Source organism: Argiope bruennichi, chromosome 11 (assembly GCF_947563725.1).
Source record: "Argiope bruennichi chromosome 11, qqArgBrue1.1, whole genome shotgun sequence".
Classification (NCBI taxonomy): Eukaryota; Metazoa; Arthropoda; class Arachnida; order Araneae; family Araneidae; genus Argiope; species Argiope bruennichi.
The window spans coordinates 34,181,357-34,196,816 of NC_079161.1; the positions used below are offsets into that span (position 1 = coordinate 34,181,357).

Here is a 15,460-nt window from a genome sequence, read left to right on the forward strand (position 1 = left end):
CGTGTGATTGAATTCATTTATCTATTTCCGCTTACTTCTTAAATTTGATTTTTTTCAAAACTATTTATTTAATTTCTTTATTGGAGTAAACCATTTTCTGAAAAATTTGAATTAAAAATATGTCATTTCTTTAAAATGTTTACTTTAATTCTATATTCTACCAATAGATGGCGCCAGCAGTAAGAATATATGCAAAGTTATGTCACAAGCAATTAAAAATGATCTTTATGCAATAGTGCATCGTCAAATGCGAATCGGAGAGTCAGGGTCTCTCCCATGAAGTGGAGCGGTGACTTCACACTTTCCAGTGAAGTCACCGCTCCCATAAATTTCAGTGATATGCAACTGAATGATACGATAATCCTAAGAATAATCGGTTCGTTCACTTTCCAACCCATTCACAGATCATATCGATTGTTACTTAATATCGTGATCCAATACCTGTAATCGAAATATCACCAGTAAGATCGTATCAAGGATTTGAATCACACCCTCTTTGAAAAGTATTGATCACTGGTATTTGTGATTTTTTGATATTGGTTACGTAATAACCTCTCGTAAAATATTCGTCATCCCTAATCCCAGGTATCATAGAATGTTGCGCAATATTGTACAATATTGTAAGATTTTATATTATTAAATATTCAACAATATTATTCAATATTGCGAATATTGTTTAATATCGTATAATATTGTACAATATACGTGTGCTACTGGGGATATATAGAATCACATATATAAATAAAATATGTTATCATCTAATACTTATTAAAAATTCAATCAAATAACACTTTAAAATAATCAAATATATTCTAATAATTAATTGTTGTTCAACTAAAATAAAAATAAATAAGATAATAAGACAAATAATATAATTTGTTTATTGATTGTCAGAGTTTAAAAAAGAATGAAAACAGAATTAACAGTTTTTTTTTACTGCAGGAAGAACTGGCAGAATCCTTTGATGCCTCTAGCAATGCATTCTTTTATGGAGACAAATTCAAAAGAAATCTAGAATTGTTGACACATCCAGTCTTTAACAGGTAAGAAAAGCTTATCTGCTTGAAAAAAAAAATGAAATTGTAGAATATAAACATTTTGTATTGAAAATTCGTCTTCACAATCTGTACTTTTGGAATCTGTAAGTTCTACCATAACGAAATTAAAACTTAATCCATTAATCAAGATGCTTTTATATAAGATGCAGATGATCGTATCAGCAGGAAAGGTAAATTGAAGGTGCCAGTTTTGGGGTGTTAGGGAGGAAAGGACTTGAAAAAATAGTTTTTAAATTTTTGGTTTGACAGAACAGATTATTTTGTGCATAAAATATAACTAGCCTACATGTGAAAGATTACATATTTTTTATTATCTGAAACAACAGATTTTTTCATTCTTTTAAGAACTTTTTCAGATTTATTTGTTAGATTCCAATTTTTAGTATTTGAAAACTATGTTGTCAATGTAAACTATTATTGGGAATGTTCGGGCTTTCGTTTATTTATATAAAAAAGTTTTCTCATCAATAAAGATACAAACTTTAAGAGTCAGTCATCCAAGGAAACTATTTTTTTTCAATAGATCTAGGAGTAGCAAACGCCAAGTGAGTTGAATCACTGACAGTATATTAAGTTTTAAAAAAGCATCAGATAAAAATATACAAAACAGCTTATTTGGGTATATAACAGCATCAGCTATATATATAGGTATGGTAATGTAAGCAGCAGTAACAGCAATTAGCTTTAAGTACTTAATTTAAGTGTCATTCAAAATAATTCTCGCTAAGGATGTTGCTATTCATGTAAATGTGTATTTTGTCTTTGTAAATTTCATTAAACCTATGTTGTATATTAAATCTAGTGCACTATCGTCTTTTTATTAATTCACTGCCAAAGAGCCTCATGTAATAGTACTCCACCCTTTATGTTTCTGAGCAGAGATCCTAATAAAAAAATATTGTTTTTCTTCATGCCTGAACTAACTTAAAGTTTCCGCCCCAGTTTACTAGAAATGTTTTAATACGGAGTATTTTATGCTTTCACATAATATAGTGAAAGGGTCGATATATTTCGTATTTCATTTTGTTACTCGATTAAGTCAAAATCTGAAATTTTATACTCATGGTTATATAACAAATTAAATTTTACTTACCTCATTGTAATTTCAAGATAAAAGTATAAATTCCCGGAAGGAAGCTAAAATAAATATAAATTTGCAATATCACTATATAGGACATATATAAAAATTCATTAATCAAAAGCTACTTCTATTCATCAGACACGCTATTAAGTTTTCTTTCATAAATATTTTGAATATAGAAGAAATTTGAGAAAAAGAATGAGCATTCATTTTTCTAATGACAGATTTTTTTTTTTTAGCTACCGATCTGAAGCAAGATTGGTGCGGTACATGAAAGCTCTGGAAAATAAAGATATCTCATTGGTCCACTCTATGATTCCTCTGGTATTTATTTTCATTCGTTTCAATAAAAACCACTTTTAACAATTTTAAAGTCGTAATGACATAAAATTATCAAAATGTGGAATTTGAATAATTACTATAACCTGATGTATCTCAGAAGTAGCGACTGTAATGTATCTATTTTAGTTATGTGTAATATACCAAATCTTTTGCAAAATTTATATGTATCATTTATTAAGCCATAATACTTCATATTAGATATTATCAATGACATATGATGATTAAAGTTTTAATTTTTTTTTTTCTTTTTGGGTATAATATTGAGCAAAAACAACAACTAATGAAGGCAGAGAATATTACAGAATTAAAAAATCAAGCAATGCACTTTGTTTGGAATTATAGTCATAATATACTGAATTTTATTCTTACAGGGTTCTTGTACAATGAAACTCAACAGTACAACAGAGATGATGGTAAGATTCCCAATATTTTTTTAATTATTAAGAAAACATTTTTCAACTAATATAGGCAATCAACATTTATTTATATGCAATCATAAAAATTGTGCAGCATTAAGATAATAAGCAAGGAAGTATCAAGATACTACAAACACAACAATATTACTCCTAGTACCTTTCGTTTTTTTAATAAAATTTTTATAATGATTTAACGTTATTTTCTCACAACATAGCCATGCTCTTGGCCTAAATTGGTGAACCTACATCCTTTTGTCCCCGTTGAACAAGCTCAGGGATACCAGAGACTTTTCAAAGAACTCGAGAGGGATTTGTGCGAAATTACGGGCTACGATAGCATATCGTTCCAACCAAACAGGTGAGATTTTCTTAAAAAAAAATGATGATTTTCAAAGTCATCAATCGAACATTTTCCACGCGGGGCGTTTAGGTCAGGATGGAAATGACATATTTCAATTATCTTTGTTGTGATGAATCTTGTACTAGTTACTAATGTTGCCCAATAAATTCTAAATACGCTTGGTACATATCAAATAAGTACACATATGTTTCATTATGCATGTTATAAAATGTATATGCTACATCAAAATTTATAAATTTAATGATTATTCACTACTTAACTGCAACAGATATTGTTTAATCAAGTTAAAGAACAAATAAAAATGAACACTTAAAAAACAAAACGACACTAAACGATTGATAGCTTATCATTACCATTGTAGTAACACGTATCAAAACTATTTCCCGCTATTAAAATAAGCAATTTTTGTAAATTATTTTTTTAATGAAAATTTGTTTTATAAACACTCAAGGTGAAGAAATTTAAATTTCTCATCTACTTACTTTTCCAAATAAATAAATAAAAGGAAATAGGTAAGTTTTTACTTCGCTTTTACAATAAGGCCTTTTGTGTACCACGAGCTCGTAAATATATTAATTAACTGCCTTTGTAGTTTTAATAGAAGACTTTAAACCTTTATACAAAGCAAACATCATGATAGCGCATGATGAAAAGGAATTAAAGCTATTATAAATCTGAAACCACTCTTATTTAATATATTTAAAAATAATTGGTTTAAGAATAATTTTGTTTTTCAGTGGAGCACAAGGAGAATATGCCGGACTCATGACCATAATGTCCTATCTCAAAGCCACAGGACAAGAAAAAAGAAATGTAATATATATTTTATTTTTACATATAAATGAAGTGAAATAACCTAGTTTGTTTCTTGTTTGTGAGAATTAAAGGAAATGATATAATAAGAATATAAAAAAGAATATACATAAAAAAGTCAATCTTTCGTCTTGAAGTGTTTTGATTCATAATTTCTAGTTTTTGTTAAGATTTTAACTAGAGTATTACAAATAAATTCATATCTATTAGTGTAACATCTCTTTTTCCCCTTGAGCAGAGAGCGCTCCCTTGTGGCGTTTTACAGAAGCCTCTTGTGGCGTTTACAGACAAAAAGTTGAACGGGAGACCTGCAGCCTGAGGTCGGGTTTTTTTTCTATGCGCAACCCTTGCGCTAACACCGAATGCTTTCGGTTGGAAACGGTGGAATCCCTCCACCATACTGTTTACTTTAACATGCTGGTCTTTTTTTTTTTTTTTTTTTTTTTTTTTTTTTTTTTTGTAAATTTGGTGGTGTAGCTGTGTTTATGCTGATTGAAAATATTGTATCTGAAAACCGGGCTGTTCCGTGGAAAGTCGCAACACACTCACTATATTAGTAAAATATTGAAATTAGAATAAAAAATGTTGAACTATTAATGTAATTTATAATTTTTCATGCACAAGCATGGAATCAATTTTAATAATGCCGCAATTTTACATTTCTTAAATTTTCAGCTTAATTTAGGATATGTTGTATATTTCATAAGATCTAAAACATTTGTAAAATATTGTTAAAATATTTTGAGTTGGGTTTTTTTTTTTTTCATTATGAAATCAAAATGGATATATTCACTTATTCAATCTTCAAATAACATTTATAGTTATTCACTGACGCCAATTTCAACTTCAACTAATTCATTAATTTTTAGAAAAGACTTACGACCTGGTTTAGAAACTATATCAATAGGATGGAATGATCTGGACGTAAACCATATACTAGACAAATTCACTTAAGAAATAAGCTGAAGAATGCAAAAGTTATTAATAAAATTGGTATTTTTTCCATCAAATTTCTAATTTCAACATCTGATTTTCTATTCACTCTAAGGTATGTCTCATCCCTGTGTCTGCTCATGGAACTAATCCCGCCAGCGCCCAGATGGCTGGCATGCAGGTTCAGGCTATCAATATTTTGCCTTCAGGAGATATTGACATGGACCATCTAAAGCAAATGGTAAATGAAGATTTTATTTTTTACTGAGAATAAAAAAAAATTCTCGTTGCTAATTCTTATGCAAAGCAGATCTTCCCTCGAGGGGGCATCTCAGAAATAAGGACGAGAAGCTTCCAGTACGGTTGCTGGTTTTTACAACCCTGGTGAGAACAGAAAGAGTGGGGGTTGACTATCTCCTACCGATGCTGGGACATGCTTTTCACGGGAAAGTTTGTACCGTAGCCGGTGACGTCCCTTAAGACTCAACCATAGTTCCCGCTTGAGTTGCTGTTCGGCTGTCCGGTCAATCAGATGAATCCGTGTGCCTTAGTGGCGGGTCGGAGTGACCGTTTGTGATTGTGGTTATGCAGAGTAAATGTGCCCTCAATTGGGACTCCATCGATTCATAATGAAAAATTAATTTGTTCCTTATGTAAAGTTATTAATTCATTAATGGAAAATTAAACAAAGAAAAAGTTAAAATAAAGAATACTTATACAAAAAAAAATGTCAAATAAATACTGACGAGAAGCAATAAGGCATTGAAAATTAATAAGAAAAGAATGATTTTCAAAATTACGAATACGAAGTTTTGTATTGAAAGTGAGAGATAAAATAAAAATAATTTGAAAAGTTTAATATTTTGTTTTTGTTTTTTTCAGTTTCTCGCGATTGACAGAAATATAACAACCTGTTTATATAGCTATTATATGATCATCGCTATATTTGAAACATAATAATATCACTATTATCCAACTCTTCTGAATATTGTTTGTCTAGAAATTATTAATCTGAAAAATAAACTGAAATCATGCCTTAATATGAATGTGCAGAATCCATCTTAATTACATCATTCCTGCCACTTGCAAATTATGAAATTTCGCACATCAGAAAATTTACGAACTGTAAATCATATTCGCAGTCGTTAAATAATGATTTATAAAAGGTGTTTCTAAAATCATGAGCCAAACACTAAAGATTGGCGAGGCATACAGAAAAAAATTCATTTGTGGCATAGAAATGGAGTCGCATAATAAAGGACTACATAAAGAGGATATTTGTTAGCAAATTAAAGTGATTTTAAATTTAAATTGATGATATAAAAGTCCTTGGCTATCATGCCTATCAATTGAAATGGATTGAAATTTTGTATGAAGAATTGTAAGATGCTCATTTAAGAATAATGTGAGAAACAAAAGTTATAGTAATAGTGTCTACATTGCGAATATTTGAATGGCAATGCCTTGATTTTTTTCCGTTAGATTATTGTTACCACAATAAAAACAGAAATGAACATCGTTTGTAGCATGAGAAATGCAATGTTAGAAACAGACTGTTTAATACAATCAATCAGGACATAAAAACAGCAGAAAAACAAAACATTTTTCTATACAGGATATTTCACATATTTTATGAGATTCATTGCGTATGAAAGTGGTAATATATTGGCACTTTTTTTTTTTCTATAATCAGATTTAAGATTCTAACAAAAGGGTTTCTGCAATGGTCGTTCCTTTGCTCTAGAGTATGTCTTTTTTATACATGATTTATAAATAAAATTTTCCCATAATTAAAGAAAACCTTGTTTTGTTGTATTATAACAGTAACATAAAGAAAGGGGGAAAAAAGAGGTACTCAAAGTATTGGACGAAAGTCTATTTCTATTCACTTCCTTTGATAATTTATTATTTTTGGAAAAATATTAAAAATGTCATCACTAGTAATCAATTCCTTTCTTTTTCAATGCTTAGTGATTTTTCTTTTAGTTAGAGAAATACAAGGACACAGTCGGATGCATGATGATCACGTATCCATCTACGAATGGCATATTTGAGGAAAGCATCAGGTATGAGCACTCTGGTTTTTATGTCTCAAACCTGTTTATTTTAAACTTTTATGGCTTATTCCCTAGCAGCAAACAAATATTGTATAATATTGTATGACATTGATCAATAATCGTAATATTGTTTAATATTATATAATATCGCACAATATTGTTGAACAATATTGTGCGATATGACTAGGTATTAATATCATTTCAAAACAATTTTTTAAGCAGTTATTTTCATTGTAAGATCGATTATTCATATTTTATTATAAACTAAGGACTATTTAAGAGCTGAATAATGTATTGTAATTATTCACTAGACATTTCATTTAATAATATTATTCAAAATATAAAATAAATTTCAGTGAAAAGAGAATGAAACTCGAAATTTTATAAGTTGAATTTTTTTATTCTGTTTGTAATTATTCTAGCTAGGGTATTTTGAAAAAAATGTTAGGGTTGTTTTATAATTATTTTCAATTTAAAAAGTTCGAAATTATAGGGAGAATATTCGGGAAAATTGCATTTCGCTTTTTCGTTAAATATTTGGAAGACTATATATTGTAATCAATAATCCAAGTTTCAACGAACATTTTTTAATGAATACGGATCTTTTACTTCAATTTCCAATAAAATTTTCACACATCGAAAAAACTGTTTTCTTCACAATTCGAATTTTTTTTTATTTTTAATATGCTTGGAGGAATTTGTCCAGTTTATTAATTCCTGCTTTTTCGGACTATTGCAATCAAATATTCCTATGATATTCTGGTGTATTTCTGTTATTTATACCTCCCCTAACAATCTATAGGTTGAATTTTGAATCACTATTACCATATGTTATTTTCCAATACCCAATGAATTTAAAACGGTTCGATTTTGTTTGATTATGAACACCATTTCAAACTGAAAGCATTTCCCTAATGTATTCTTTCTTTCTTTTCAGAGAGATGTGTGAATTGGTGCATTCTTATGGTGGGCAGATTTATTTGGATGGCGCCAACATGAACGCACAAGTCGGACTATGTCGCCCAGGCGATTACGGGTCGGACGTCTCCCACATCAATCTCCACAAAACATTCTGTATACCTCATGGAGGAGGAGGACCCGGTATGGGACCCATAGGAGTGTGCGTTCCCTTTTGTTCCATTCTCAGCTCTATTTCATTATTAGATTAATTAAAGTTTTTATTATATTTGTTATGAAGAACAGCATTCACTAAGAACTTATTAACGCCTGTTATTTATGACCGAGACTCCCAACATACTCATAACAAGAAAACACAGAATAGCATACACACATTCATGTCCCTATTAGCCCAAAATGCCCAACAATATTGTCATGATATTGGTCGGCATTCCGAATAGAGACTATCGTGGAGATACAATATCTTTTGCTAATAAAGATAGACCAGTGGATGTGTATATGTTCTTCTATGTGTTGACCAGTTAATATGTATATGTTCTTCTCTGTGTAGACCAGTAATGTGTGTATGCTCTTCTGTGTGTATACCAGTTAATATGTATATGTTCTTCTCTGTGTAGACCAGTAATGTGTGTATGCTCTTCTGTGTGTATACCAGTTAATATGTATATGCTCTTCTCTGTGTAGACCAGTATGTGTGTAAGGTCTTCTATGTATATACCAGTATGTGTGTAGGGTCTTCTATATATAGACCAAAAATGTGTGTAAGCCCTACGCATTGCTCTATATTAATTCTAAATAAATTTCAGAAAAGTAGTTCTTTTTCGATGCTGGTACAATTTCCTTTTGTTATTATTTCAAGAAATATAAGATAAAGGGAAAATATTTAATATATTGAATTTAAATATATTTAACTTACTTCAGATTGTTTCAATATATGCCTGAATCAATCAAAATAGCAATTCCCAACTTTGGATTTTTACTGCTGAAAATGAAAGAATGGATTTTTTAAAACTTCCTAATATTCATGTTTCCTAATAATTTTAGGAAGGCCCACTTAGCTCCATTTTTGCCTTCTCATCCCATCATTAACCCTTTGGAAGGATCGACATCAAAATCTTTCGGAGTAGTCAGTGCTGCTCCGTGGGGATCGTCGGCCATTTTACCCATTTCCTGGGCTTATATCAAAATGATGGGTCCTCGAGGACTCAAAAAGGCCACGGAGGTTGCCATCCTGAATGCCAATTACATGTGCAATAAACTGAAGGATCACTACAGCATACTGTTCTACGGAAAAGGAGGTAAAACCGGTTTAGTATTAATAGCAAGTACTGTAAAATCACTGAAGCAGCGTTCACACGAAGCGTTCACACACCAACTATTGCGCGCAATGGAAGGCCACGCTTACCTTAGGAATATCACTTGACCCTAACGGGTCAAGGCTAAATGGGATAGTGGCAAATAGTTGTCTCATCGGGACAACTATTTGCCATTGTGGTCACGTGATCTTTCTGAAATAGGCGTGGTAAACTCCTGTGAACGCTATTAGTGGGTTTACACTCAGCCAGTTATAAGATTCCGGTAAGTCATGCATGCGCAGAAAGAAGATTACGCATGCGCTGAAAGAGCGGACAATCCCAAATTTTTGTCTGAACTGGACAAGTGCGAGCTCTTATACAGTTTCTGCGCATGCGTGGTCTTACTGAATGTATAATGTAGGATTTATATTCTGGCTGAATATAAATCCTACATTATTGCGTTATTCTAGGGATCTTTTCAAAACAACGTATTATCCAATCATATATTTTTAAAATCTTTTTCACTTGGATTGTATTAGCATCGTTAATTATTTCATGAGCGTATTGAAAAGTATCAAGAGAACATCAGCAATCGTTCTAATTTCAGAATGCTCAGTAAATTAATTATACAAATTTCTTATTGATGTAATCAACTAATTCTGCCATAAGACTTTGATTTTATGTCAATATTAAAATGAAGTTTAACTATATCAATGAAAAAAATGTATAATCTGATTAATCGAATTTCTCTCCATGCTAGCAGTTCTTAAATCTGAGTATTCTAAAGCATTTAAATTATATCTATAGAGGATTGGTAAATTAAACAGATGAAATCTTACTTTATGGTGAAAATGATTTTTTAGGATGAATTTATGATTAGCAAGTTTTTTATGATTAAGTTATACTTAAAATCTGATTCGAATAAATTGAACGATTCAGTTGAGATGAATTCATGATTCAGATGCTTTTAAAATGTGTTTTCTTGTGAATATAAAAAATAAAAATTAATTTTCTTTCTTTAGGAACTGTGGCTCATGAATTTATCATCGATGTGAGAGATTTAAAAAAGACAGCCAATATTGAAGCCATGGACATCGCCAAGAGACTTCAAGATTATGGTATGCCATTTTTTATTCACTTTCTGAGTAAAGTTATTCACCGATTGACAATGTTATGCGTCAATATATCATAAAACATTATTACAACTGATTCTATTGACTATTTATTTTTATTGACAGTTCTAATTGAATTGAGAAAGAAGCATGCGATTATAAATTTAAAGATTAGAAGCCCAACATATCCTAATATCTTTATATAACTTATTTTCTATTTACTTATAGAATTCCAAAAGCTTAACATAATTCCATGAAACAAATGAAATTAAAGTCGATTATATTTATGACAAATGCAAAACAGTTTTCATTCATTTTTCTTAGAGACAAAAAGTAATCCGTTTCTTTCATCACACCAAAAATGCATCAAAGAATAATATTGTAAAAATTGTACTCAAAAACTTCTAAGAACAATGATGTTCTTCACACTTCTAAAAATAATAAACTTCTAATAAGATTTTTCAAAGCACAATAAATAAATAAACTTTTTGATTCATTTAAATGTTACACTGAAATAAATTACACATTATCAGTTGTTTGTATAATATGAAAATCGATACGGGAAATTGCTAGTATATATGTATAAATTTAAATGAAAAAATTCATTAAAATAAATAGAACTTTTTTCTGTTGCGTAAATGGTTGATTCTTAAGCAAAGTGGACACAAGTATAGAAAATCTAATGGGAGCATAAAAGGTCATATTTTTTAAGGACTTCAGAAGAAATACAAAGGCGATTCTGTTTTTCCTCAATAATCGCCATTTTAAACAATTTTCTCATATTTCATGTGTTTGTAATGTCAAGGCTAATAGTGTTTTCGTCTCCTTCTCTAAGGCTTCCATGCACCCACAGTGTCTTGGCCGGTAGCTGGATCCCTCATGATAGAACCCACCGAATCGGAAGACAAAGATGAATTAGACAGGTTTTGCCAAGCCATGATTAGTAAGTGTATGGGATACTGTCCGATGTTTCTTTCCCTCTTGCTGCCACTATTACTGCTTGTTAAAGAGCAAAAGGCAGTAACTTTTAACATTTCCATTCAACTCTCAATTTGTCGAATTAAGTGATCACTTTAATAAAATAAAACTTTATTAATCTACAATCTGTGTTGCCAGAAGACTTGAAACAATACCAATCATGAAATCATCGTTCCTTTTTTGGAATCCTTTTAAAAAAAAAATCTTCTACTTTAAAATTAAATCATAATAAAAAACGTTGAATCCAAGCAAAGCAGTTAGTAATCTCACTGAGGAAAAAATAGCATTACTATGGTGTCCAAAGATTCTTAAAACAATGGATCAATCTATCCAAACTATAAGCAGAATTAGTATTCTATTTCCAGATTTACTACGATTCTCACTGTTTTAAAACAAGTTGTATACGACGGAAGAATTATAACCTTTTTTTTCTATTCATATTTTGGTTTTGTTTTATTTTCTCTTGAATTATATAATATCGCTATTAAGAGTTCAACCCTAACCTGAAAAGTTATGTAATAATGAATAAAATGTGAATTATTAATTAAAACATGCGTTCTGCCATTAGCTTGTAATTTTGAAGAGCAGTAAAATTGTCCAACTTCCGAAAATATATTATCGCTCGAAGAATTTTGAAAAGAAGAGATAGAGTTTCAAGTACAGAATAAAAATCCTTTTGTACAAGATAAAAATATGACTGATTTAAAATTAATTGTTTTTTATAATGAACAGATGCATAAGAACTTAACTAGTCTTCATTCCCAGTTTTCTTTCTTTTTTTGTCAGGTTTGGCTGTTTTTGGGCATTCAATAATAAGCAAAGAATAGTAATATACATACATGGAATAATAATGTAAATATTAAATTATTTACATCTGTATTATCTACTTCTATGTAAATGATACAGAACTCTATGTATCATTTACATATAATGTTTTATGTATTATTCACTTCTACTTCATTTAATTATTCTGTATTTACTTCTGTGTAAATATTAAATTATTATTTCTGAAGCTCTATGTAGTCGAGATTATCTGTATCATACGATTTTGTAATGAAATGATAGCGCTAAAGAATGGAATTAAATTTATCAATTTTTTCCCCCTTGAATCATATGACTTCGACTTATAGAAATACTTCTTATTTGCAGATATCCGTCAAGAAATTGCTGACATTGAGAAAGGAATCTCTGATCCTGAAATAAATGTGCTCAGAGTAAGATTTATCTTAGTATTCCTTATGTATTCTCTCCAAATGTGCATATATTGAAAGTGTTTGTTTCTTTTCCCAGATGGCGCCCCATACTCAGAGAGTCGTCTGTTCTTCCGATTGGGACAGGCCGTACTCGAGAGAGAAAGCAGCTTTCCCTGCGGTAATTCATTAGCAATTTTACTTTTTAGCTTTAACTGATTTTATAACCAAGATAAATAAAGTAAGATCGGTAATATTTAAAAATTTCTATATAATATTTTGAATGCAGTTGTTTAACTCCTACCTGGAAATATCTAAATTGAATGAAATGTTTGTTTATTTACTTTCCGCGAAGAGGTTAAAACTTTGAAGAATATCTGCTTTAGATCTACTACTTTAAATAAAGTATTCCGGCTACTTTTTAATCACAGCTATCTGATTTACTGTTTTTAAAAATATAGAAAAAAATTATGTTATAATCGATATTCAAATTGACCTCCATTAATTAAACAAATCGTGCTATGGATTACTTTTTGGAAACTCGCTTCAATATTTGTCAAATCTGAAAACTGATTTGAGTGTTTTTTCGAAGATCTGCTATCGTTTGCGTATCAGTTCGGGGGCGGAAAAATTTGATATGTTAAAATTATTCTTTTTATTTCTTTGCATGGGTTATTTTAAAATCAGCTATAAGCTGCAAAAATAAGAATTCACTGCAGCAGTTTGAAAACCATAGAGAATTTCGTATTTTCTTTTCCTCTGATAAGCTGATTGTTGTTTTTTGGCTCTCCAAACTGCAGAATATCCGATAGATGCATAGCATAACGAATATCCGTCGCTAGGTGGCGCTCTGTCACCAAAATCATATTTGTATCATGTATTGCGTTTTAAATTGATGGCCGCTAATGGATTTTACATTACCGTAGGCCTTGTCACTTGAAGAATTGTATTAAAATATTAAATGAGGTCTTTCATTACTTTCAAGGAAACTTTTCATATGCTGTTTTGAACTTTCCATACTGTTATATTCAGGTGAGATGATACACAGTTCGATTGAAGTGAATGGTATTTACATTGAAGAAATTTATTGCAGAATGAATGTGCTAAAAGAAACACAATGCTTGAATGCATTTCTTCTTTGGCGTGCAGTCTTGCACGTGCACTTTCTTTTTTCATTCCTTTCGCATTTCAAAGCGTCACATTTCAAGATTTCTTAATTGCTAAGTATAGAACTACTTTTTCTTCTTTCTACGTACTGTTAATAGTTCTCCTATCAAGGTATAATTTCAGCTGTTTGGATCAGGTTATTGATGTTTCTGAAGAGAGTTATTTGTCATGCTAAATTTATTAAATGATTGGCGTTGATGTTGTAGGAAAGGATTAGTCATATTTTGTGAATATTCTTGTGGTTTAAAAATGTATTCATCATGAGAAAAAAAATGTCTGATTGCATGCAATTAAATTGCATATAATTAAAATTTGTATAAAATTGCATATAATAAAAATTTTCCAGATCAAATAATTAAATGGAATATTTTTGTTATTTATTTTCATATCCATTTGATGTTATTTTCAGCCTCTAAGAGAAAGTTTGAATTTCTATAAATATTCGTCATGAATTCATTTTTTTTTGTCCTGTTGTGAAATTATGAACTCTAATGTTCCAAATATTAATTTTCCTTATCCTAACTGAATTTACTATTGTCTCTTTAAATGCTTTTATTTGGTTTATATTTTTGAAATTTATATTTTAAATAATGGACATCGATTTATTCAGTTTCCATAGCCCGTATTTCAGAAAAATACTGGCTATGAAATTCCTATTTACTTATATAATATATTATGAAATAGCAGAGCATTAAAAAATGAAAATGAGGAAATATGTATTATATAATAAGATAAATAAAAGTTAAAGTCGTATTTCAATTAGAAAAAGGAAATTCCTAATATTGTTAGCCCAGAAATTGTAGATAATTTAGAAAAACATAAGACTGTAACGAATGTTACATATTATTATTTTAATCATTAATTATTTAACTTAGCAAAACATTTTCTTTTTACAGGATTTTGTGAGACCAGAAACAAAATTATGGCCAAATGTAGGAAGAATCGATGACGCCTATGGCGATACAAACCTCGTATGCACGTGCCCGCCAGTTTCAGCTTACATGAACTAACTCATAAAAGCACATGCAACTAATGCTTCATCTATGCCTTATTCCATAATTATTCATCTTTCATTTTTTTTAAAAATAAACTTGTTGTATCAAAGAGTATTGTGTCATTACTGCATTTAATTTTTCTATAATTTTGACAAATGTGCCAAGTTTTTGCGATTAAACAATTAGTTGGATATAATATGTTTCAACAGGCAAAGTGAAAAGCACGAAATATGTCATAAAAAATAAAGTATGGGCTTCTGAAAAAAAAAAAAAATAGGAGCTGTTTTTACTTTTTACATTATTTATGAGACAAAAATTTTGTACGAAAAAAAATACCTTTGCAATTTTGATAGGTAGAAATTTTTTTTTAATAAAATAAGACTTATAATAAATAAAGCAATCTTATCTCTTTATTTTTCCTTCATGGCTTTTTATTAAAAGCTCCGTGGAGAATAATTGTTTCGTATTTCTGGTTCAAAGATCTGTTGGCGAAACTTGTAAGTTGAAAGTTAACTGCTTGAAGGACGGACTTCTGTTATTTTTAATATTTTCATGGGTATTTATTCTGTAATATTTATTTTTCAAATACAATGTGTTAGTTGTGGATTGGGTTTTGAATAAAGTAGGGCCCATTCAAATTAAAATTCTGTGAATTATTTTTCATTATGAAGAAATAAAATTTAGGCTAAACTATAAAAAATTACAATCTTGATCTATCTACAGTCATATATTTAGTCTCTAGCT

General features: G+C 29.9%; 1 protein-coding gene across 1 annotated transcript in view; it reads left to right on the top strand.

Moving 5' to 3' along the window:
• The window catches only part of LOC129957481 (glycine dehydrogenase (decarboxylating), mitochondrial-like), a 39,072-nt gene extending 24,247 nt beyond the window's left edge, over nucleotides 1-14,825 (top strand). The window contains exons 12-25 of the mRNA XM_056069805.1: nucleotides 943-1,043; nucleotides 2,379-2,463; nucleotides 2,853-2,894; nucleotides 3,113-3,255; nucleotides 3,996-4,071; nucleotides 5,120-5,245; nucleotides 6,991-7,070; nucleotides 7,999-8,181; nucleotides 9,024-9,277; nucleotides 10,297-10,392; nucleotides 11,222-11,329; nucleotides 12,514-12,578; nucleotides 12,655-12,735; nucleotides 14,618-14,825. Of these exons, the coding sequence (XP_055925780.1) occupies nucleotides 943-1,043; nucleotides 2,379-2,463; nucleotides 2,853-2,894; nucleotides 3,113-3,255; nucleotides 3,996-4,071; nucleotides 5,120-5,245; nucleotides 6,991-7,070; nucleotides 7,999-8,181; nucleotides 9,024-9,277; nucleotides 10,297-10,392; nucleotides 11,222-11,329; nucleotides 12,514-12,578; nucleotides 12,655-12,735; nucleotides 14,618-14,731 (1,554 nt within the window). The 3' untranslated portion in view covers nucleotides 14,732-14,825. The remainder of the gene's footprint in view (nucleotides 1-942; nucleotides 1,044-2,378; nucleotides 2,464-2,852; nucleotides 2,895-3,112; nucleotides 3,256-3,995; nucleotides 4,072-5,119; nucleotides 5,246-6,990; nucleotides 7,071-7,998; nucleotides 8,182-9,023; nucleotides 9,278-10,296; nucleotides 10,393-11,221; nucleotides 11,330-12,513; nucleotides 12,579-12,654; nucleotides 12,736-14,617) is intronic.
• The last annotated feature ends 635 nt before the right edge of the window (nucleotides 14,826-15,460 follow it).